Source organism: Pseudorca crassidens, chromosome 7 (assembly GCF_039906515.1).
Source record: "Pseudorca crassidens isolate mPseCra1 chromosome 7, mPseCra1.hap1, whole genome shotgun sequence".
NCBI classification, from domain to species: Eukaryota; Metazoa; Chordata; class Mammalia; order Artiodactyla; family Delphinidae; genus Pseudorca; species Pseudorca crassidens.
This window is the reverse complement of record NC_090302.1, coordinates 103,154,684-103,180,498: the sequence shown is the minus strand read 5'-3', so window position 1 is coordinate 103,180,498 and position 25,815 is coordinate 103,154,684. Positions and strand designations below refer to the sequence as shown.

The 25,815-nt window shown below is 43.4% G+C and overlaps 1 protein-coding gene across 3 annotated transcripts in view; it reads right to left on the bottom strand.

The window, feature by feature from the left end:
• Positions 1 to 3,974: 3,974 nt before the first annotated feature.
• DOCK5 (dedicator of cytokinesis 5) overlaps positions 3,975 to 25,815 on the bottom strand; it is a 212,028-nt gene continuing 190,187 nt past the window's right edge. For 2 of the 3 annotated variants that reach the window (XM_067745179.1, XM_067745181.1), the window contains 11 exons: positions 24,564 to 24,645; positions 23,351 to 23,435; positions 22,605 to 22,691; positions 20,423 to 20,599; positions 16,461 to 16,544; positions 15,658 to 15,795; positions 13,377 to 13,543; positions 7,420 to 7,588; positions 6,601 to 6,739; positions 5,534 to 5,637; positions 3,975 to 4,990 (listed from right to left, as the gene is read on the bottom strand). In XM_067745179.1, the coding sequence (XP_067601280.1) occupies positions 4,886 to 4,990; positions 5,534 to 5,637; positions 6,601 to 6,739; positions 7,420 to 7,588; positions 13,377 to 13,543; positions 15,658 to 15,795; positions 16,461 to 16,544; positions 20,423 to 20,599; positions 22,605 to 22,691; positions 23,351 to 23,435; positions 24,564 to 24,645 (1,337 nt within the window). In that variant the 3' untranslated portion in view covers positions 3,975 to 4,885. Of the gene's footprint in view, positions 4,991 to 5,277; positions 5,386 to 5,533; positions 5,638 to 6,600; positions 6,740 to 7,419; positions 7,589 to 13,376; positions 13,544 to 15,657; positions 15,796 to 16,460; positions 16,545 to 20,422; positions 20,600 to 22,604; positions 22,692 to 23,350; positions 23,436 to 24,563; positions 24,646 to 25,815 lie in introns of those variants that run through there. The other variant, XM_067745180.1, reaches the window with a different exon arrangement.

The following is a 25,815-nucleotide window of genomic DNA, read 5'->3' as shown; positions in this document are numbered from 1 at the left end:
AACCTACTTTGTTGAACTTGGTTTGAGAATCCGCTCCCATCCTTTCAATGTAAGTTATTTGATATACCTTTTAACCTCTTTATTTCCCTTTAACTCTGCCTAATTATCCGTGGTGAATGAGTGAAGAAATAGGACTTATTTTATACTTATTTAATACTAATCGTATTAAATAAATTGTTGTAAACTGTCAGCTCAGATGCCAAGGGATGAACGGGGTGTGGGTGGAGGTAAAGTAAAAACCAAATCGTTTGCGGTTTTTATTGCTTCCAGGCAAAGATGACTCTATGATCCCACAGAATAAGTTTAAACAAATAGGACCAGTAATGAAATGAGACCAGAAGAGATGGTGGGTGTGATGTGTCAATGAGGAAAAGTCCAGGAATGAGTTCAATTAATATAAGGGTAATAATCAACTAAATACACAATAAACTTTAAAATACAGTTTCATTTTTAATTTAAAAAATAAATAACAGCAAATGTGAACAAAATTCTTCTACTTCAACGCACGTCTTCTTAACCGTTCATGTTTGAAATCCGACTAGTTTACAACATCAAGGCAACTGAGCTTTTGACAAAGTTTGGGTGAACAACTCACACAATTTCACTACTGGATGAATCTGGGCAGCACATAAAGGAGACGAGCCTTGGCCAGACTGCAGGAGTCAGCCTGAAGTCATCAACTTGAAAGGAAAACCTTTTCCTTTTGTAGATTAGAACTGATGGTTCCATTCTCAACCCACCCAAAGAGCAACTTACCTTTTCCAATTTCATTTCACAATCCCACTTAGTCATGGAGTATGGACCTAAAAGCCTTTGAAGAGAAACTTAGGTTTCTTCTGATTCTCTTTTTCATTCACTTGGAATAAAAGCTAGGGCTAAAAGGATTCTAAAAATCATGTAACCTTAGATATATATGATTTCATGAGGAAACTGAGGTCCAGGGACTGACTACAAATTGACCTGCCGAAAGGTACACCCTTCACGGTCTTGTTTTGTGTTGATGGTGGGGTTTTCCTCCCCTTTTCATTATAGCTGAGAAGTGAGAGGAAGGGAAGTACATATTGAAGGGCCTTCTAAATACCTTTTATAAAATGACAGCATGACACGAGGAAACTTCTGTGGGGCTGGGAGTAGCCTGTGGATCTGAGAGGCGGTGACATGGGTAGACACTACTGTAAAAGTGCATCCACCTATACACTAAGATTTGTGCCCATAACAGTATGTAAGTTATGTCTTAATTTTTTTGGCCGTGCCACGTGGCTTGCGGGATCTTAGTTCCCTGATCAGGGATCGAACCTGTGCCCCCTGCAGTGGAAGTGCGGAGTCTTAACCACTGGTCCACCAGGGAAGTCCCAGTTATGTCTTAATTTTAAAACAAGAAATCGGGCTTCCCTGGTGGCGCAGTGGTTGAGAGTTCACCTGCTGATGCAGGGGACACGGGTTCGTGCCCCGGTCCGGGAAGATCCCACATGCCGCAGAGCAGCTGGGCCCGTGAGCCATGGCTGCTGAGCCTGCGCGTCCGGAGCCTGTGCTCTGCAGCGGGAGAGGCCACAACAGTGAGAGGCCCGCGTACCACAAAAAAAAAAAAAAAAACAAGAAATCACCCCACGATCTGGGGGCAAGCAGAGGGGTGGGACCCTTGAAGCTTGGGAAGAGTTAGCCATGAGAGATTGTTACCTCAGATCCTGCTTTATCGCTGGTTTTTGTCTTAGGGATCTGAGGGTGGCAGTTGTTTCTAAGGGGTCTGACAGGGGAAAATGACTGTAATTCTGGAATCGAGGCATGAAGGTGGAGGAGGGGGAGGGAACCCATGGCCCAGCAGCCCGATTTAGGGTTTCCCTTTCCTCTAACCCCACTCTCTTGCCAATCCAACGGCACACCGCAGTCCTTATATCCCGGGGCTGTTCCCTTAGAACACACTGGATCGCCACAGCCTGGGGGTCTAGGAAGGTGCCTGGCATTCAGTAAGAGCTTAATATATGTTGAACGAAAACAATTCTTGAAAAAAAAAAAATCTCAAAGCAAGACAAGTCACCAGGACAGAGAGGAAAAAAAAGGATTAAAAAAAAAAATCCCATAAACCAACATCCACAAAAGTTGTGACAATTTGGGGGTTACTTCAATACTTCACAGGTCTTATCAAGGAATATAAAGACCAGTTGTTTCTTTTTTTATGCCCTGCCCCTCATCTCTCCTACATTTAAGGTAATCCTAAGGCATTTCTTTGCAGTTTTCCTCTTTGACTTCAGGACAGACATTCCTTAGGATCTTTTGTCAAATATAACTCTCTGACCTAACAGTTTCCCAAGGAGATGAACTGTCCAGTGTCCCCTGTGACCTACTATTCACAACATTACCTGGAATCCTTTGTACTCAGGCAGGAGAGATCTAGGATTTCCATGGATGTGGAAAGGGAATCCTATGGGAAAATGTTACGTTAAAAAAGGGAAGATATTTGGGCACCGGTGTATCCGATGTCCCCAGCCTCTGACCAAAGACCAGGCTCACAACTCATCCCTACAGCTCGGAAGGGACAGGCTTCAGGTTTGTTTCTTCTGTGACCTAGTTTACGTCCTTCTGTTTTAACGGCAGCCTGGAAAGCAGGGTGAAACCCACGAATCCCCTCCAGCCAGTCTGCCCAGCAACTTCTCAGAAGCTGCTCCAGGCACCATGTCAGCCCTGCAGACATTGTCCCTTCCTGCTCTTTTCTTACCACTTAAAATCCCCTCCAGGTCTTTTTTTTGGCCGAGCTGCACCGCATGTGGGATCTTAGTTCCCCGACCAGGGATCGAACCCACACCCCCTGCACTGGAAGCATGGAGTCTTAACCACTGGACTGACAGGGAAGTCCCCCGCTCCAGGTCTTATTAACACTTTGTCTCTAGTCATACATAATTATATAAGAGGCCACCTTTTGGAAAGGGACTGTTGTGTGAACTAACTTGCACCCACCTTCCAAATTATCTTTGAAAAAAAAAAGGAACATCAATCATGCTCGTGGAGAGTTCCAGATCTTACCCAGGCCCGGCAGAGACAAGAAAGGCACATTTCGTGAGGACTTACTTCACGTATTTGGTCTCACTTGAACCCCAAGGCAGCTTGCATGGTAGGGATGGTCCCCACTTTGAAAGGTGAAGACATGAAAACTCAAGACAATTTCAAAGAATTTGGGGGAGTTTGCAAAGCTGAGAGAGCACATAGCTGGGTTGATTCAAACCCCAACAGGTTACTTCCAGAGCCTGGGTTTCTTCCCATTTCGTCACACTGAAGGTGCTCCTGCGTGGAGCGAAGGAAAGAACGCGGCACTTTTAAATACGCACACTCATGTCTTGAGTAACCCTGGACACATCTCAGAGGTTTTTACTTCCCTGACCCTGTGATGAATTCACATGGCTCTCCTAAAAGGGGTGAAACCGACACACGAAGACGCAAGGCAAGCAAACCCAAATTCTCAGCCGTGAAATCTCTCTCTCTTTCTTGTCTACCTCGAAGGAAAGGGGACCTGGCCAGGCTGTGGAAGAGCCCCCCGGTGAGCATACCCACAGGTTGACCCAGGGCATCCGCAGTGAAAAAGGTTTCTATTTTGCCATAAACACCCAAACAGTATAGAAACATCTGGGACATTTCCACTGTTGTCCCAACTAGGGGTAGGGATTGAAGAATTTGTCAGGGCTGTCTTCTAGAGACGTTATCTGGGTATAACCTCAGTGCACAAGCTGGGTTCTTAGAAAGAACCTGTAGTAGGATTTTCTGTGTTTAGCCTCAATTTCCTTATCTACAAAATGAGGGGGGGAGGGTGTCTCTATGAGCTTTAAGGCCCTTCCAGCTCAAAAGGTCTATAACTTTGTGTGGCTGTTTGTGTATCTGGTGGTAATATTTGATCTTCTGAAGCACCCCACGCTTTCTCTTCTGAAAAGAGGATTGACACGAGTACCATGAACATGTCATCAAATTAATTCCACAATCAAGAGGAATAAATAATCAAAGCGAGATATTGCACTGTATTCTCCAAGGTAAAATCAGGTTGCAGACAGGGGCTGCCGAGCCATTCCAATGGGATGTGGAAGAGAAGCAGTTCAATCCGGACTTCTAAGTCCCTTATATCCAGTGATTTGAGCTCAGAGGAGGTAACAGGACAAGAAACTGTGTGCAAAAGACAGAGCCTCAGGAGTCCATGGTAGGAAGGAGTGACTGCCATGCAGTTAGGACCATTAGTCGGGAGTGTGAGGGAACTCCTGGCGCGGGGCCGGGGGAAGGAGGGAAGCTTTTCCATGTCACAGATGGGTGGGGGGACATAGGTGCTCAGGGCTCACGACCGAGTCCATGTTCTTTCGATAATGATAGCCATTCATACTTGAAAGCAGCCGATTTCCATTAAAAAGATGTTCTTTTCCACAGAGGAGACACAGGAGACCTCAGAAAGATAGATGATTCCAGCTACCAAAGTACTTGATGTTGGTCTCTTCCAATATGTTGTATGGAACAAGGTATGTCCACGTGAGAAAACTACGTCTTAAGCACAGCTTTTCAGAAGCAAAGCAAAAAATTCCTCCAAGGAATAGGTTACTGGGGTTTTCCCACCCCCACTGATGAAGTTATCCAGGCTTTCGTAGACCCCAGTGGCACTGTGCTAGAGGCTGAAATGTAATAATGGTGAGGGAGAAACACGGGGCACGGCCGATTCCGGGATTCCTCATGGACTGGAGGAGATATGGCGTGGCCTCGGGCATCGATCAAAGAAAAGCTTTCTAAAGAATGAAACCAGTTTTGAGCAGGTGAACCTCAACCCCAGATGAGGAGAGGCAGCCAGCAGGGGACCCATGAGGACACTGCCTCCGCGAGGCCAGCTCCCAGGCATCAGAGTTCCAGAGAGAGGACAAGATCCTTACTGGGATCCAGGTTCAGAAGAAAGGATGCCCGACTTCCGAGCTTTTGGAGGTGGAGGGGGCGGGGCTTTGGCTTCTCTTAGGACAGGCAGTGGGGCTGCAATCTGGTGGAGCAGACATACGAAAGGAGAAATGAGTCTTACCTTTCTTCCTAATTCTGCCTTCTACTCCACATTTCCAACATTCTGCGTTAGCTTCTCACTGATCTGAGTTTATCTACACAGCCTTTGCCAGGTGAAAAGGGAAATTAGACTGATTTAATCTCCCCCTTTCCCTTGCATTAATCAGATATACACTAACACTGCTATATCCCCAATACCTGGCGTATATATAGTAGGGACTCAATAAATTTGTGTTGAATGAATGAAGGAAACCCATCGGAGGCCCCTTCCAGAATGACTGTCACTCACTCAGAAGAAGTAAACTCCTCAGGTGTGAACGAGAACTCACTTCTTAGGTCTCCTTGCGTATTGTTCCTTCCCATTGAAAATTCCCCTCTCTTTATGGTTTCAGGAATGAACCAAGAATCGATTAGAGGGACAAATTGATGGGAAAACCTGCCTACTAAAAATCTTGGGAAATCCAATGCCGCATTCCCATGAGCGGTAGGCTCTCTGTGGCCCCAACGTCCGCCGTCACCCCCCTACCTCTGTGGAGTTCCTCTGGCTGCTCTCGTAGGGCTTGCTTTTGGGTGGAGGGGGAGGTGGGACTGTAGCCATCATCAGCCCGTCTGTCTGCAAAGATGGAGAGCCTGGAAATGACATAAAGTAGAGGAAGGCAGAGAGAAAAATTCACCAAGGGATCTCATGACACTTCTGCTGGCCACGGTAACACCTAAACCCACCTGGTCAAGCCAATCGCTACGGTCACATTCTACAGTTTCTGCGGACAGAATGAAGAAGACCTCTTACGCCTTGGGATAGATATAGCACCTTTCATTTATCTGAAAGCTTCACCAGAAGTTCTTAAGCAAAAATCTCACTTTTTTTGTTGAAGGTTTTTACTCTTAAGCTGGAGATGAGACCCTTTTCTAGAACTTAGGGTATCACTTTGTTCTCTGATATATCCCAAGTCCTTAGAAAAAGCATCTATCACATACTAGGTAGTCAATAAATATTGGTTACATTGAACTGTCATAGTTTTATCATTTAAAGGGTGCAATATCCACTTCCTCCAGGAAAACCTGTCTGATTATCTCTGACACTCGGCTGACTACTATCTCCCATTTGATGCGAAGATCTACCCCTCCATCATCCCTTTGTACTAAGCGGTCCTTTTAATTCTTCTCAGGCTTTGTGTATTGCTGAGTCCCCAAGCCTGACTGTAAGTAGTCTATTGAATGGGTCTATTTCTTGTCCTTATTTTGGACCCTTCTCCATATAAAGTACACAGCTATCTGCCCAACAGTTTCCAAAGTTACTCCCTTCCTGTCTAGTTCTAGTCCGGATCTACCTCATTTATACCATCACAGTTGGAAAAGGGGCAGTGAAACCCTGTGGCCCCCTGGGTAGAAAACTTTAATGAGTCTTAGCAACCTAAGGATTCCTTGCCAAACCCTAATCTAATTGAATTACACCCACTACCACTGAATTGAACCTACCTGACGATCATCTCATACACCTTGTGGCCATCTCGGTTAAAAATGGCCCAGATGCATCAACATACACCATCCTCTAGTAAAATGAATAGAAGTGGTGTCTACAGGAAGACTTACTCAGGGTCCTGGTCGCTTTAGGAGTGAGCGGGGGTGGGCTCAGGGGTGTTGACTGAGGCGGGGAAGAGCCATGAAACGGTGTCAGCCGATTGTCCGACAGCTGGAGACTCTTTGGCCTTTGTGCTTTTCTGGCTGGGCTCTAGCAGCGGGGGTGGGGAGAAACACAGCAAAACATTCTCATGGTGAGGCACGCTGGGCTCATCCATGCTCAGAACAACCTTATCAGCAGAGCAGAAACCGTTAAAGGGCAAAAATTCCAGGAGCCCTTTCTAAACTTACCGCACCGGCACGCTGGGGGGACCAGGGCAGACACACTAACGGGATCACCGGACCATAAGACTATTTTCTGGCCGGCCACAGACTTGATTTTAATCACAGTTGGACTGTGCCATTTAGGTCGGAGATGAGCCACCCTGATTCTCAGGGAGAGCAGGTCCTGCCACACTTAACAACTTGATGTGGCTTATGGGAGAATCAAGTACTTTTTATTTTTTTAAGCTAAAAGAAGGGAAGCAACAATGTTTGGATGGAGTCATGGACCACAGTGGCGAGAACCACAACTCCAGCCATTAATCCACGGGTTTATACTGTGCGTTAAATCTTGCGCCATTATTGACTTAGAGGCTCTGATCTCTGTACGTGTTTTTCTTAGCACCATCTGAGATCTGACCCTACCCCAGGCTGCTGCGTCCTGAGAAACCATGCTAGGCTTCCGTCTGGTGACTCGCAGCTGTGAAGTAAATGGTGAAAAGCCTGGCTCCAGGGAAAGCAATGGCAAACTGGCAGATCTATGGTGTTTGTTTGTTTGTTTGTTTTTACCATCAGATCAGGTTCTGATGCTTTCTCTGCGATGACCTGGGATTTGCTCAGACTCCAGTCTTTTCTCTTGAACTTGCTCATCCGGTTCTCACTGTCCTCTTTGAGGGACAGATCTTCCACTCTGGCCCCTGACGAGGCCCTGCGCTCCAAAAGGGGCTCCAGGATGGACCTAGCAGGGGTGGGGGAGGGAAGGATTGGGATTAGTAGAGGCAAACTAGTAAATATAGGCTAGATAAACAACAAGGTCCTACTGTAGAGCACAGGGAACTATATTCAATATCCTGGGATAAACCATAATGGAAAAGAATATGAAAAAGAATATATATATGTATAACTGAGTCACTTTGCTATACCGCAGATATTAACACAACATTGTAAATCAACTATACTTCAATAAATTTTTTTAAAAAAGGATTGACCTATCAGCCACGAACAAGGACAGAGTCAGAAAACACTGATCACCTGACAGTCAAAGCCGATATATGTACAACTGAGTCACTTTGCTGTAGACCTGAAACTGACACAACGTTGTAAGTCAAGTATACCCCAATAAAAATTAAAACAAACCAACAAACAAAAAACTGACTCCAAAAAGACCAGGGGATATGACTCTCCAGCCGAACCTTGACCTGTGGCATTGTTCTCAGGTTGTAATCTGAATTTCCAACTGCCAATTGAATATCTCAAGGTCTACGTGTACAGAAATGAGGCCGCCCAAGTGTGGAAAGAAAATACTAGTGAATATTTATCTTATCTCAGGAAGACAAGGTCTTATTAAACTTAGAGGTAAAGACAGAGTTCACACAGTAAAAGATGACTAGGCAGCTTTATGTAGTGGATAACAGCACATTCTCTGGAGCCCTACAGCCTGGGTTCAAATCCTACCTACACTGACTTGCTGGGTGACCTTGGGCAGATAACCTTTTCATACCTCAGTTTTCTTATACGTGAAATGGGGATAATGGTAGTACCTACCTCACAGGGTGATTACAGAACGCTTACAACAGTGCCTAGCATATAGGAGTACTCCTCAAATGTTTTTTTAATTACAGTCATAGATTTTGAAGCACCCTAGTGAAAATGGATTCATTCAAGAACCATAATTAGATGTTAATACATAGAGGAGAAGAGTTTGATGAGAAACAGGAGAGTCTCAAAATATCTCCCCATAAATTGCTCATTAATTACAAAGGGAAAAATAGTAAGTACTATTTTAAAAACAGAAAAGAAAATGGACCAAATCTTAACCACAGGATCAATTAAATCACTAATAAGGGACAAATGGGTAATGTGCTTCCAGATATGACACCTGAAAAGGACATATCACACAGAAATGTATCACCTGAATCTTAAGCACGAGGAAACATCAGACAAACCCAAACGAAAAAAAATTCTATAACTGGCCCATAATCTTCAAAAATGTCATTATGAAAGACAAGGAAAGGCTAAGGAAATGATTTCAAATTAAAGAATAGAGAGACATGGCTAAATACAATATGTGATCCTGATTGGATCCTGTACCACAAACTGCTATAAGACATTACTGGGACAACTGACAAAACTGGAATATGGGTTGTAGCTTTAAGTCACATTTCCTGAATGTACAGGCTGTACTGAATGTAGTATGTGGTTACAGTAAGACAATCTGCTTGCTCCATAGCCATGGTGTATGCAGCCCACTCTCAGATGGTAGACTGGGGGTTGGGGGGAGAGACAGAGAGGAATGACGTGGCAAAATGTAAAAACAAGGGGGGAGGGGTTAAAAGCCTACCTTTGTGATGTAGAGATTGCTTATAGCTTCTAAATGGGTATTTAATAAGTTCTGGTTTAATTAAAAATTGGTAGATTTTACTCCATAATAATGAAAAGTTTGGAGGGATAGGTCGGCAGAGCACAGAGGATTTTTAGGGCAGTGGAATTATTCTATATGATACTACAATCGTGAATATATTTATCAAAACTCACAATGTACAACACCACGAGTGAACCCTAAGTAAACTATGGACTTTGGGTGATTGTGATGTGTCAATGTAGGTTCATCAAGTGTAACAAATGTATCACTTTGGTGCTGGATGCTTATGGTAGGGGAGGCTGGGCGTGTCCAGAGCAGAGGTACATGGGAACTCTCTGTACTTTCTGGTCATTCTTGCTGTGAACCTAAAACTGCTCTAAAAAATAAAGTCTACTTTTTTTTTTTTAAGAAAAAGCTTTGATATGAAATAAGACAACAGAAAAACAGCTATCAGCTTTTTTTTTTTTTTTTTTTGCGTTACGCGGGCCTCTCACTGTTGCGGCCTCTCCCGTTGTGGACCACAGGCTCCGGACGCGCAGGCTCAGCGGCCATGGCTCACGGGCCCAGCTGCTCCGTGGCATGTGGGATCTTCCCGGACCGGGGCACGAACCCGTATCCCCTGCATCGGCAGGCGGACTCTCAACCACTGCGCCACCAGGGAAGCCCGCTATCAGCTTTTAGTATTTAAAAATTAAAAGCTTCTGTTCAGCAGAAAGCATCATTCGTAAACTAAAACTATTTGCTGTACATATTTTAGATGGCAAATATCATTAATGTATAAGAAACTTTTACAAATCAAAAAGAAAAAAATATGAGTAGCTCAATTTTTACAAACTGTCGAAGCAGATAAACACGTATTTCACGAAGAAAGAAATCCAAATAATTTTTAAAAAACTTAGTATGGCACATACTAAGTATGTAAACTTAGTAAACTTAGTAAACTTAGTATGGCACATTCATATGATGTAACGGTAGAGAGCCATCAGAAGTGATAATTAAAAACTAATAATAAAATTAGACAGCAATATGGAAAATGCTTATAACAAAAAGACAAAGAGGAAAAGCAAATTACCAAACTACATCTGTGCTATAATTGCAGCTGTGTAAAGATATCTATGTCAATGGTAAAGGATAGATAAATCATTTAGAAAATAATAAATATTTGAGGGCTTCCGTGGTGGCACAGTGGTTAAGAATCTGCCTGCCAATGCACGGGACATGGGTTCAAGCTCTGGTCTGGGAAGATCCCACATGTCACAGAGCAGCTAAGCCCATGCACCACAACTGCTGAGCCTGTGCTCTAGAGCCCATGAGCCACAACTACTGAGCCGGCATGCCACAAATACTGAAGCTCGCGTGCCTAGAGCCCATGCTCCGTAACAAGAGAAGCCACTGCAATGAGAAGCCCTCACACCTCAACAAAGTGTAGCCCCCGGTCGCTGCAACTAGAGAAAGCCTGCATGCAGCAGTGAAGACCCAATGCAGCCAATAAATAAATACATAAATACATAAATAAATAAAGTATTTGATTTCCAGGTAGAAGGCCATTTGGACAGGTTACTTTTGTGATATGTTTATTATAATATGGAATTACAAAATTATAAATAAGTGTTAAGTCAACGGACTTAACTTATATTCAACATTAAAACACACAGTGATGCTAAATACTCATCATGTATATAAAATTAAGCAATAGGTCACAAAATGGTACATGTCATGCTTTTCCACTTGAACACAATTATGAATTCACTCCTTTAAAATATTTTAAATTTGAACATATGGAAAGGCACTCCATGTTTCTGGCAAGAAGGCTCAACATCAAAAAGCTCTAAATTCAATCCATAAATTTAACATATCCCAATAAAAACAACAGGATTCCAGACAAGTTAATATGAAAATGAGCTATGTAAAACTAGCCAGACAAATTCTGAAAAAAAATTACTAGAAATTTTAAAACCTTTAAAATCTATAGTAATTAAAACTGCATTAGAACAAGTGCCATGAACCACACAGGCAGATCTAAGAAATGGGGGAAAAGTCTACAGACTAAAGAACATTGGAATTTGATTTTTTTATAAGGCTGACATTTCAAATCAGTAGAGAAAAGATGGTTTGCTCACTAAACGTTATAGGGAGAACTGGGTAGCCAAGTAGGGAAAAAAAATTGGCTCTACACCTTACACTTTATACTAAAATAAATTGCAAAGAATCACAGATTTTATTATATAGTGAAAACCTAAAATTAGGCTTTTTGTAGTCTTAAAGTGAGGAAGGCCTTTATGATATAAAATCCAGAAGCCATAAAATCAAATATTAACTTATTTGACTGCATAAAAAATCAGCATAACTAGATAAAAAATTAGAAGCAAAGTCAGAAAACAAAGGAAAAATTGGAACTATTTCAACTCATATCACAAAGGGTCAATACCCAACAGAAAAATGTACACAAAATATCTGACCAGGGCCTTCCCTGGTGGCGCAGTGGTTGAGAGTCCGCCTGCCGATGCAGGGGACACGGGTTCGTACCCTGGTCCGGGAAGATCCCACATGCCGCGCAGCGCCTGCGCCCGTGAGCCGTGGCCGCTGAGCCTGCGCGTCCGGAGCCTGTTGCTCCGCAACGGGAGAGGCCACAACAGCGAGAGGCCCGCGTACCGCAAAAGAAAAAAAAAAAAAAAATCTGACCACAGTTCACAGAAAATAAAATACATACAAGCTACTAAACAAATGAAAAGATGCTCAACCTCAAACAAGAGGGATGAAAGAAAACCAATATGCAACCAAACAAAAGCCCTAGGCCAAGAAAATATTTTCCACCTATCAGATTGGTAAAAATTAAAAGGCCTGATAATACACAATTTGGTGGCAAGATGTGGGTGAACAGGCACCCTTGTGTGTTGCTGATGGGACTGTAAATGGGTATAATCTCTATGAAAGTCAGTTTAGGAATAATTTTGAAAACTGCAGCTATATATGTTTGACAGAGCAATTTCACTTTTGGACTTTTTCTCATATTGATATACTTGAATATTAACGAAATAATGTATTTTTAAGGTTACTCATTGCTATCACTACTGTGATAGTAAAAGGCTGAAATCAACCAAATGTCCATCAACAGACAATGATGGAGTGTATCACGGGTAGGGAAATCATGAGATGTCTGCAACTCAAAAGAAAGACGAGGCTCTCGCAGTTTTGAAATGGAATGATTTGCAAGATGTAGTCAGTGAAAAAAGCAAGGCAGGACTTCCCTGGTGGCACAGTGGTTAAAAATCCGCCTGCCAATGCAGGGGACACGGGTTCGAGCCCTGGTCAGGAAAGATCCCACATGCCGTGGAGCAACTAAGCCTGTGCACCACAACTACTGAGCCTGCGCTCTAGAACACGCGAGCCACAATTACTGAGCCCACGTGCCACAACTATTGAAGCCCACACGCCCAGAGCCCGTGCTCTGCAACAAGAGAAGCCACTGCAACGAGAAGCCCGTGCGCTGCAATGAAGAGTAGCTCCCACTCACCAACGCAGCCAAAAATAAATAAATAAACTAATTTTTTAAAAAGCAAGCCAAAGAGTATTATATGCTGCCGTTTATAAATAAAAAAACGTGTGACGAAGGATATATATTTAGGAACTGCTTCTGTACAGATAAAGAGCTGCTGGAGAGGCACCACGGACATGAACCTGAACGCTAACATCGCTGGCCTCTGGAGAGTGGTACTGATGAGCTGGGAGTCGGGGACTGACAGGAGGCCTCTCATGATATGTCCTTTTGTACCTTTGAAATTTCATATGTGATTACATTGCCTACTCATAAAATAAACTTAAAAATTATTTTTAAAAATTGAAATAAAAAAGTCAAGCAATAACTACAAATTATTCTGAAACAAACAAAATAGGATACGATTGGCTGGGTCATAGGGTGTGATAGCATTATGCGTGATTTATTTTTTCCATTTTTCATAACTGTTGCTACTATCACATAAATAATGATATTCTTCATAATGAAGATGATGAGAAAGACCCCAAAACTAATAACCCAGGTACTGTGAATGATTTCCCTTACGAAGATGATGCACCCACACTGACCAAGTCTCACTTTGGGGACCAAAGGCAAACATTAGGAAGGAGTTACCTCAGCCCTCCCGGCATTTAAAGATGGAAGCCTTACCCATCAGATCCTGGTCTGGAAGGAGCATTATCAGATGAGTTAGAAGAGCTGGAGATCACAGAGGATGTCACCGAGGTGATGGACAATCTCCGCAGTGTGGACGACATGATGTAGGGGAGCACCATAGACCCTGTGCGGCTTTGCTTCCTCTCCGTCAAGTTGGGCGGCTAAAGGAGACATGACCCCTCATGGTTAGCTGGCCTGGAATTCAGCCCTTAGGAACTGGCGCAGCCCCTGGTGGGTTGTGGTGAGTGCCCACCTGTATGGGGGTTGGCACCCCATTCTGATGGGTTGGTGCCTGTGTTGCGTCGGTTGTTAAATATTGCAAATACTTGTATTCTTTCTTTGTAGTTTGAAAGATTTTATTGACATATCATTTTGTTTATTATAATATGACATATGAGATATTTTGTAACTGCATATCACAACATCCTGACATTTAAGCGTGTAGGTTGTGAGTTCATTTTCTGTATATTAAGCAACTCTCCATTTTTTAAAAATTTGTTTAAGTGTAGTTAATTTACAATGCTGGTTTAGTTTCTGCTGTACAGCAAAGTGATTCAGTTAAATATATATATATTTTTTCCTTTTCATATTCTTTTCCATAATGGTTTATCACAGGATATTGAATATAGTCCCCTGTGCTCTACAGTAGGACCTTGTTTATCCATCCTATATACACTAGTTTACATCTGCTAATCCCAAACTCCCAATCCATCCGTATCCCCCAATCCATCCCTTCTCCACCCTCCCTGTCCATCCCTCCCCCACCTCTCTTACATTCTTAGTTATAAACACAACTTCGGTTAAGCCTACCTTGTTTCTAAAATTAGAGAAAAATTCACCCTAACTTTCTGCCAGCCTCTTGAGAGAGGGAAACCAAGATGTTCATTACTCATCAATAAAATAGCAAACCCCTCTGTCTGCTTCTCCCCCTTAGCTTCTAGCGGACATTTAGAAAACGGAATACTGGCCTAATAGAAAAGTTTTAGATTGAAACTGGACACCTGATGCTTATCCTGGTGAATCTTAGGAAATAAAGGAATACGGATATACTCTCATAAGAAATGTCTCCAGTAGGTCACCATATCAAATTCAAATGTTAATATTGGCCTGGGTCTAATAAAAACTAAACTTACTGAGTGAAAGCCAAGTGTTTGCCATCTAGGAACTTGTGTAAAAGACAAATGTTCCTAAAAGAAAACTCTTAACTGGCAACAGGTTAGGAGGTAAATTCGTGGGAAGGCATGACTGAACACTTGGGTGACTGGGAGAGATGATCAAAAAGATACTAGGGAGAACAATGTAGCAGAGATGGAGGTATGGGAATAGGGGACAGGAATACATGAAATGAAATGCAGAGCCTTGATTTGGAGGAAAGAGGATTTTTGAAAATCTGGGGTTCAAGAATACAACATTTGAAGAGAGAAGGATGAACTCATGTTAAAAAGAGCGGCTAGGGCTTCCCTGGTGGCACAGTGGTTTACAGTCCGCCTGCCGATGCAGGGGACACAGGTTCGTGCCCCGGTCCAGGAAGATCCCACATGCCGCGGAGCGGCTGGGCCCGTGAGCCACGGCCGCTGAGCCTGCGCGTCCGGAGCCTGTGCTCCGCAACAGGAGAGGCCACAACAGTGAGAGGCCCGCGTACCGCAAAAAAAAGGCTGACCCATGTATCACTCCACCCAACTTCTTGGGAGGAAAGAAAGAAAACTGTGAGAAATGTCACAACTGTCCAAAAAAATCATGACATCAGCTACATGCATTGTCAAATGTAATTCACAATTCTCTGTCCCCTTCGAAGGTGTGATGAGTAGGAACATGTCACCAAAATAAAAAATAAAGATTAGGAAGAACTGTAGGAGTTGGGCTAGACAGGACAGGAATAACCAGTGTCTGGGATTAGGAAACCCCAATGTCTAGTAGTGTGGTTTTCACAGTGTGGTGCTTAGCCCCGCAGCACTACCTGGCGGCATGTTAGAAATGCAAATTCTTGGGCCCCATCCCAGACCAAGTGAATCAGAAACCCTACTGATGTGGCCCAGCAATCTATTTTCACGAGCCTTCCAGGTGGTTCTGACGGTCATTCAAGTTTAAGAGCCGCTGTCCAGCACAACAACAGGTGAAGGTTATCAAGAGCAGACCGTGCCTTCTCCGAACTGCCCCAGGGTTTGCATGCCATTCCTAGGCTACTTTGACTCATTTGGCATCTGAAAAATGGATCAATATCATAAACGGTAGAAGAGACTAGAAAAAGCTCATAGGCTGTTGAGACAAAGCCTACCAGTGTTATAACCCCATAGAGCTTTTCCACTTTCTCCTTGAGTTCCCGGAAGCAAGAAGACAACCGGTCGTGCAGTGGCTTCAGCTGCTCCGTCAGTTTCTCCCCATGGATGCGGATCCCCTCTGTCAGCAGAGGCATCTGGGAAGGAGGGCATGAAAGGAATAGGATATTGTTTAGGAAGAGGGATAGTTCAGATTTGGATGCTGGGGAAAGATGGAAGGTGGGGATGGACAGGTAAACCGGTAGACACAGCACGTTTCGAACGACAATACTGCTTCTCAGTGGAAAGCTTGGGAACTGGATGCTCTTGGGTCAAAGATGCAGAGGGATCTGCACACTGGGGATACAAGTAACCAGGGGAAGGGCTGACAGGCGAGGGAAATCCACGTGAGCCTGGGGGCCTTTCTATGCAGGAGTAACTGATACGTTCCACCTTGGACTGAGCTGTATGGCTGCGTTTCCTCCCACTGTTCACAGAAGTAGTGAGAGAGAGAGAGAAAAACTGAGGCCAACATCTCTCATCTGGAAACACAAGCCAGCAAACCGATTTGGGGACTTTAATCTCCCCTCTAAGAAGACCCCTCTCAACACTGTGCAGTCTAATGAAATGTTCTTCCTATGTTGCTTCGCCAAATAAATAGATAGGTTGTGATTCCAAGGGTTAAAAAAAAAAAAAAAAAAAAAAAAAAGTAACCCTAAACGTGTGCTTGGAGATGGATGCCCTAGCGACTATCTTGGTGTTGTGTGTGGTGGCCGCCCACAGAGCGTGGAGAGCTGTCCAGCCACACCTGCCCTGGACATACCTGCAACGCTATTAGTCGCTTTAGCAGCTCGATCTTCTCCTGGTCTTCAGGATGCTCCTGCAAGTACTTTTCTGTAAAAAAAGCCTGAAAGCAAAGCATTGGCAAGTATCGATTAGAACACATTCCTATCTGTGTATTTGACCCTAAGAGGAAGGGGAGGGAAGCCTAGAAGGGTGAAACACGTCTTCTGTTCTGTCTGATGAACCAGGAATGATTAAGTAAACATTCGTTCCTTTCCTGGGAAGCCCTTAAACCACCGGAGTGGACAATTCAAAAAGGAAAGAGTTATTCTATAGTCTTCCTGGAATCATGCAATTCCTAGCAAGAGGACATTCTCAACTGCTACACACACACATCAAATCAAATCCGCAGCAGCAGAGCAGAATGTCATTCATTAAATAACTTCCCCAAAGAGCTAAGAAAAGGCCAAATGGCAATATCAAAAGGTTATTCATTAGAGTAAGTGCCTAGATCTTATAAAGGAAAGAGCAAAAAATTAATAGGCCGAAGATGTGGCTGAGAGTTTTTCTGCCCAGCATTTTATAGGCTGTACCACAATTCCTGAAGATTCATATTGGTAGTTTCTTACTAATCACCTATCCAAAAGGCTATTTTGAGGACATCATGAGAAATGCTATAGATGTGAAAGTCTTTTGAAAATATTAAATGCAGGTTGCATTTATTATGCTAGGTCAAGACCATGTCACCCATAACATCAATAAACATTCGTGGAAAGGTCCTATAATAGGGACATAAAACTCAAACTATAAATACAGGTGTTCCATAGGAGACCATTTTAAAGACAGAATTCATTAGGAAAGAAAAACTAAAGTCTGTAGTGAACATTTGAGCTCCAACAGAGTTCAAAACGGGAGTTATCTATTTTCTCCCTGTACCATAACCATCATTTCTGAGAGTGCTTTTGAAGACTAGCCTTCAAAGCTCCCCTTCACTCTTTCGCTTCACTAGTAGGAAAACCACCCCATCACATGAAACCCAAGAGTTCCTGAAACTACAGGATACAGTTATAAAAGGGATCAGCCCATTTTGTGTGGAAAACAGAATATGTGCAAACTCTTTACTTTGTGGGAAGATGTTATGGGTTAAACTGTGTCCCCCCCACCCCCAAATTCATAGGTTGAAGTCCTAAGCCCTGGGACCTCAGAATGTGACCTTAGATGGACACAGACTTGTTGCAGAGGTAATTAGTTAAGATGAGGTCACATGAGAGTAGGATGGACCCCTAATCCAATCTGACCGGTGTCCTTGCAAAAAGGGGATATGAGGAGACAGACACATGTACACAGAGAGAACATCATGAGAAAAGCCAAGGAGAAGACAGTCATCTACAAGGCAAGGGATACCAAAGGTTGCCAGCAACCCACAGAAGCCAGGAGAGAAGCAGGGAGCAGACTCTTCCTCAGAGGCCTCAGAGGGAATCAACGCTGCTGACATCTTGATTTCAGACTACTGGACCCCAGAACTGTGAGACAATCAATTCCCATTGTTTTAAGTCACTCTGTCTGTGGTACTTTGTTATGGCAGCCCTAGAAAACGAGTGCAACAGAGAATATAAATATATGGAATCCACGCATCACACAAAGGAAACAGGACAGCACATTTCCAGAGCAGCTCATGCTGGCAGATTCATATTTACAGGGGCTGTCAATATAAATGAAAACATAGGATTTGCTTAAATCTTCAGCCACCTTTACCTTTCAAAATACACGCGGTTTAAATTTGAAAGTTAAAAAAATTTTTTGACCTCTGATAAAATGCACTGAAATTCCCAAAGCATCAGATGAGTCAGGGAACATCAGAGCAGAGTCCCCTGAAATTAGTTTTTCTAGCAGAGTCCTGCCTCAGAACAGAAAGGGCTGATGGATTACTGCACACACCTCCTGTGTTCCGATCACTCAGGCGCTGATTAAAGAGCGGCCTTAAAATAGGTCACCTGTATCAAGTAGGTAATGACGGATTCCCGACCCGATTGCAATAGTTCAAGGTGATCAATGAGTTTACCTTTTTCTTATGTTTAGGAATGTACAAAGTCATACATAGTAATTAAAAGTAAAAACTAACAGTCTTTAAAAGTTGCTGAAATAAATTTGTTTATATATCCTTCCTTTTCTTCCCTTTTTTTAAAATTTTAATTAGAAGATAAAATTATATAATAGGGGCTTCCCTGGTGGCGCAGTGGTTGAGAGGCCGCCTGCTGATGCAGGGGACGCGGGTTCGTGCCTGGGTCCGGGAAGATCCCACGTGCCGCGGAGCGGTTGGGCCCGTGAGCCATGGCCGCTGAGCCTGCGCGTCCGGAGCCTGTGCTCCGCAACGGGAGAGGCCACAGCAGTGAGAGGCCCGCGTACCACAAAAAATAATAATAATAATAATTAAATATATATATATATATATATATATATAATAGTCACAGATACTGGCGTATATAAATCAGAGTTCAGGAGCATTCTGAAAAAAAAATGAATACTTGGAGAGACACATCAAAATTAGTACCAGATAGCTTATAGGGAAAAATACACACTGAAATCATTACAGCATTAAAAAAGTATTGTATTCTGGCCCTAGTATTGAATTCCATTATAACACTAGAAATTATTACTGAAACCTAACATCGGCAAACCAGAGTTCCTCTGGTGCTTTCCCAGCTGCTGAGACTAAGAAGACTAAAAAAAAGGTTGAGAGGTTGAAGAGACGACAGAAGAAAGACGATCACTGTAGCACTGGTAAGCCCCACTCATCAACAACACTCAAACTGGGACATCCCTGGTTTGAGCACTGGTTGAGACTCCGTGCTTCCAAGGCAGGGGGCGCGGGTTCCATCCCTGGCTGGGGAACTAAGATCCCTCATGCCAAAAAAAAATAAAAAAGAACACTCAAATCACACATTCTGTTCCAAGTAGACAGGAAGAAAACCGACCCTGATCAAGCCACCACTACATGGCAGGGGTCATATGATGTTCCTCATATACAGGAGGTCTCCCTTAAGCCCCACGTCACTCCTGTCAGTTATGTATTTTCCTTACTTTTTTCAAATATGAAAACTGGAGCTCAGAGAGATTAAGTATCCCCCCCAAGAGCACACAGTGGCCAATGGGAAGCCAGAACTGGGTCATAAGAGTGACTGATTCTGAAGCCCCTGCTCTTCCCAGGACATTGTGTACAAATGGGAATAAGCGAATCAGCCCAGTTAACCTTTCTCATCTTTCCCATCCATCTCCTTTTCTTCCCACTCACTCTCCATGTTTCTCAACAGGGGTGTAACCTGTTTATTTATACTCAAGGGGAGGACCCCCAAATTATTTAGCCACTGAAAACATACCTAGCAATTAAAAATCCTGCTTCTATTGATTATATGTAACCAAATTCTACTGAATGCATTACCTCCACTTTAAGTGATGCTACCTCCAGACCCTATGCAATGAGTCCCATGGGATGAGCATTCCATTCATGTTTTTCCAGAGTAACAGATACGACACTTAGCTGAATTAATTTAATTGCAGAGCCAGGGCCAGCGTTTGTCCATACAACCAATGGCACACCATGTCAGGGTTCCCAATAGAGCGTGGCTCTGTTTCCCACAGATGCTGCTTCCCTTCCAGGGCATCCTCAGGTCTGGGGTCCACTTGTGTGCCTTCTACCTTCCAGGGGAGAGAGGGAGTGGGAAGGGAATTCACAGCTGGTGAACCAACCAGAGGTCTATCAGATGGATCTTTCGGTGACTCTACCAGACAGTGGCCTAACCCTGGCTGGGTGGCTGATGGTGTCTAGCAGGTATGAGGTCAGGGAGAAGCCTGTCATTAATTTCATTTGCCCATTCACAAAGTGGGGAGAATGAAAATCTCTCAGAGAAGTTGTAGGAAACGAATTCACCAGCTGCCACTGGAGAAAGCAGGAGAGACACGCCACACCTGGTGGCCCCGTGGGGTTCCCGGGACGCAGCCCACCTTCTCATAGTTGGAGTAGCCCCCCATGACAGCCGGGTCCACGATGCCACTGAGCAGCATGGAGAGGGGATGCACGGAGAGGGACCGGTCCCAGGCGTGCTGCTGGACACAGTTGCTGATCTTCTCATTGGTGAGTTCCATGGTTTCAATGGCATTCTCCAGAGGACTGATTTCTTCCTGTGACAGAGGAGAGATGCTGAGTTCCACAGCCAAGACTGGAAAAAGCCTAGGTCTTCCCCGCCAAAGGCATACAATTCCCACCAAGCTATGGAGGAGCGATGTTTTCCTTGTCAAAGTCACTTTTTTTTTCTTTTTGGCTGCACCGAGCGGCACGCGGGATCTTAGTTCCCCGACCAGGGATAGAACCTGTGCCCCCTGCAGTGGAAGCGCAGAGTCCTAACCACTGGACCGCCAGGCAAGTCCCGGGGTCATGTTTATTAATAAGGATAGCACATTTACTTGAAATGGTGTTGGTAAGCTGCTAAATAAGCAATTTAAAATCTCAGAAAGTCCAAGGATGATTTAAAAACTGGAGCTATGGTAATGATTATTTCTTGGAGCAAAGTGTCTATGGAAATTTTGAGAAGATAAAATTGGAGCTGTAATGATGTTTTTTTCTTGGGCAAATCTTTCTTACAGATTTTTGAGAAGATCAATGACAACAGAGGAGCAATATATCTGACCCAAGACACCTCTGCACACCAAAAACGTTCACTGGGAAGAGGTTTGATGCTCCTTCCGTAAGAAAAGGTAAGTGATCTCGGAAGTCACACGTTCAGACCATATATTAAGTCTGCTTAGTATGCGTTCTACGGTTTATGGAAGTCAGAAATAATAGGATGTATTAGAATATTCAAGCTGGACTTTGGATGCGAATGAAATGAGATGCAATGCAGATTCAGAGCGCTCCTCCTGTGGAAATGTCTTCCAAACCAGATTCAAGAAAAATTGTGTCCTTCTTCATTTTACCCTGATCAACCAGCATGATCTCCTACTCCAGAATGGATTCCAAAAGACTCTGTCCAAAACCATATTCATACTTAAGAATAATAATTTATCACTAGTGGTATGGAACACATCAAACTTCAGATTTGTTCAAGACGTATTTCTTGATTACTTATTTCAGGCAAGTACTCTGCTATGCACCATTGTTACAAAAGCGATTAAGATATAATTCATGGCTGGAAGGAGCATACGGTTTTCACAGGGTCAGGGTGGGGAGGTTTCAAGATATGTAAGCATGGTAGGTAACTCTTTAGAAATAAGCCAAGGTTGTGACAGCGCAGAGAGAAAGGGCATCTAACCCAGCTTGGGAGTTTCAGAGATGGCTTCCTGGAGAAGCTGGTACCTAAACTACATCTCAATGGGAGTTAGGTTGAGAAGTGGTCAGAGGGCATGCTGGGCAGAGAAAATGTCAGAGAGGGTTGACATAGCATGGAATGAGCAATTTAGTTCCAGTAGATTCCATAGAAGATGAAGTGGAAGGGCTTAGTCACACAGACCCTGTACGCATGTGCTAGGAGCATGGGCTTTCTAGTCTAGGCATTGGGGAGCCACAGCAAGGTTTTAAGCATGAGAATGATACAGCCAGGTTTTCACTATGGAATTCACACTCTGAGGCAGAGAGGAAAATGGACCTAAGAAGCCAATGCAGGGAGGCCAATCAGAAGGCTTTTTCAATGGCATCAACCAGAGATGAATGAGGGATTAGAAACAGGGTACCTCAGCAGGAGGGCTGGGGGAAGAAAACTAAAACAGATTTAATAACTATTAAAGAGGTAAAACAAACAGCTTTGGGGAGTGATGAAGATGGAAGAGTCTAGGATGAATGGTGATGTGACTAGCTGAAAATAAGAGGAAGTGTTCTTGGAGGGAAGAATGTGATTGATAGGAAACTCAAAGGAGGAATTCCAAAAATGTTTTTGGGCACAGGCAGGATCCTTGAGGAGACAACACCCATTGGGTCATAAAAGAGCCATTCACTGGGAGTAATCTTTAGGGTTGGTGTTGTAACATCAGTTTGACAAAGGAGTTCTATTCTAGAAGCATGTCTTTTATTTCTCTTTTGGAAAATAAAGTGGGCCAGAGGAGCTAGTGAGAACTGGAGGGGGAACTTAACAAAGGCTCTCATTCTGTTTGGAGACAGAAAGAGTTTTCTGAGTTCCACTTTCAGATGACTTACTGTTGAAATCTGTTTGACTTCAAACCACTTGAGAATCCCAGGGAAGGTATAGGCAGTCGTATACGTGGTCCTTTCAATCCACATGGTCTGGTGGAAGGAAGGAAAGTAGGAAATGGTGGTCAGTTCTCAGGCAAAACAGCAAAACTCCCAGGTTTATGATACTCTCTTTTTTAAATTTTTTTAAATAAATAAAAATTAAAATTATTTCATATCAGAGCATACTTGATTTAGTTTCAGGTGTACAGCAAAGTGATTCAGTTATACATATACATGTATCTATTCTTTTCCAAATTCTTTTCCCATTTAGGTTATTACAGAATATTGAGCAGAGTTCCCTGTGCTCTACAGTAGGTCCTTGTTGGTTATCTAGAGATTTTATTTTCAATGCCTCCTTAGTGAATGGGCCATACTTTCTCCCAAACTTTAGGGATTCTAAGTGTTTAAAGCAGAAAGGAATTATCTACTGGGGCTCCGTCACCCTTTTTGATGGGAAATTTGAGGTCCAGAGAGGTGTGACATGCTCAAATCAAGGTCATGGGTGGCAGGCCCAGGCGTGGAGCCCAGTTCCTGGATCACTAGTCTAGAGTTTTCCACTGAGACAACAGTCTGCTGACTAGGTAATAAGCACACGGAAACTCTATCTCCAGGGCTGCCATCATTTCTGCTGTAGATGCTGGTTGAATGGAAGGCCTCCATTTTTGATGTCCATTTCATCTTGTTTCAGAGGATGAACGTGGTGGACTCACAGCAAACTCATTGTCGGGATCCTTTTCTCCTTTCCGGAACGGCCGAGAATATCTGAACTGCTGTACTTCATTGGCTCTGTAGTAGCTGGGAAAGACACAGCCATATGCTTTCATTTCTTTCTTACAATAAGCACTGCTCCAACAAAACCTGAGACACATCTTACATGGACTGAGTCTTATCCACTAAACTACCTCAAAACTCACATAGTCTCCACGATGAAGGCTGGAGATGATGCAGAATTTGATTTTTTTAAAACTTTTTTGGCCACGCCACGTGGATGCAGGATCTTAGTTCCCCAGCCAGGGATTGAACCCGTGCCCCCCTGCAGTGGGAACATGAAGTCTTAACCACTGGACTGGCAGGGAAGTCCCCGGAATTTGATTGTATTGCACATCTTAGTTTTATTATTGATGAATCTATCTCACAGCTCACAATTTTGAAAGGCATATGGATTTATGTCCGTGTTTGTGATCTCATTTGCATAGTTTTCTAACAGTTCTATCAATCTTAGTAGCATTTTAGCTTCTCAGGAGAAGGAGTTCAATCATAGGGGAACTCACTGATTGAAGGCCAGGTGAGGTCAGTCGCTACTGGCCAGTGAATCCTTCTGAGTGGAAAAAAGAACTAGGGGATCTGAAACCTAAGAGTAAAATTCTCAATTTCCTTCCCTCTGCTTAAAAAAAAAGAAATCTCCAAATCCCTTGAGTTACCAAGCTCTCATCTTATACTGGAAATGGAAGGGACAGTTGTTATGGTCTGAATATTTGTCCCCCAAATGCCTATACTGAATTCCTAATGCCCAATGTGATGGTGTTAGGAGGTGGGCTTTTTGGGTGGTGATTAGCTCATGATGGTGGAGCCCTCATGAACATGGTTAGTGCCCTTATTAAAAAAGAGGCCCCACAGAACTCCCTCACCCCTCCCACCATGTGAGGACACAGTGAGAAGATGATCACCTACGAACCAGGAAGAAGGCCCTCACCAGACACTGAATCCGCCAGTGCCTTGATCTTGGACTTCTCAGCCTCCAAAAATGTGAGAAATAAATTTCTGTTGTTTATGAGCCACCCAGTCTGTGATCTTCTGTTACGGCAGACCCAATGGACGAAGACAACAGGAGGTCTTCCAAACTCTAATGAATTTTGATAGACTTCTATATAAAGAAGTGTGTGAGACACATGGTTTAAAAAACAAACCAAAAAACCCACTTACTTTAAGATCTGCTCTGGAACTGGTTTATCTTTGTAGCTGGGCGGCAGGCTCATCACTGGCTTTACGGTGAAACACTGCATGTCTGAGGAGCTCGTTAAGGAAGGAAAAGGGCTGGGCCACTAAGCTGTCACGGCAAAAAGGACCACCTGTTCCTCCTGCTTTACCGATGGAAATGGTACCCACACCAATCATTCCTTTGAACCAAATGCCAGGACCGCATTGAAAACGGGCTTCCCTCAGATATTGCCAAAATGCCTTATTAAGTCATAATCTTGGGACATTTTTTGGTCAGACACGTGGCAAACAACCTTGTCTTAGGGAAAGACATTAATGAAATTTCAGGAAAACAGGTGACTGGCAATTATCTAAAATCATTTCTTTTGGACAATCATCCCTCTGAATTAGCCAGATTCCAGAGCCCGGGCAATAGGAATTTCTTGTTATCTCTGGATACCATTTGTTTACCAAGTACCAGAGCCAGGCACTGTAATAGGTGCTTTGAATATGTTATCCCGGGCAACAGGAATTTCTTGTTATCTTTGGATACCGTTTACCAAGTACCAGAGCCAGGCACTGTAATAGGTGCTTTGAATATGTTATCTCCAATAAACACAACAATTTCCAGGTGGATATTAATCCCCTTTACAGATGAAGAATCTGAGGGTCTGAGAAAGCCCAGATCACACAACTGATAAATGAAGTCAGACGTCAAACCCAGCTCAGGGGGAAGGTCTCCCTCTCTCACTTAATGATCTGATCTTAGGCATGACTTTTTTTTGCCTTTACCAACAATGCTTCCAAATTTATAGCATTGAAACTAGAATTTAAGGCACTGGGTCTAGACCTAACATTCACTCCCAGTATTTCCCAACGTGAAGAGTGCCATCCACTGGCACCAGAATCACCTGGAGATTTACTCAAAATGCAGAATTAGAATTCACAGCTGCTGAATTAGAATCTCTCCATGGTGATTCTTAAGTATAATAAAATCTGAGAACCACTGGGCTATGCCTTAAGCTATTATAGCTTACAAAACGTTTTCACATAAATGATCTTTTTAATTTGATCTTCACAGAAATGCTATTAGATATTTGGGAGAAACAGAGCTCCCCTCACACTTTATAGATGAGAAAACCAAGGCCTGGAGAAACTAAGCAACTTGCCAAGGTAAATTGGCTATGCAGACGTGACTCTGGGACTCCTGTTTCTACATCCAATTCATGAAGACCTCTTTTCATCCCATCCCAAGGAG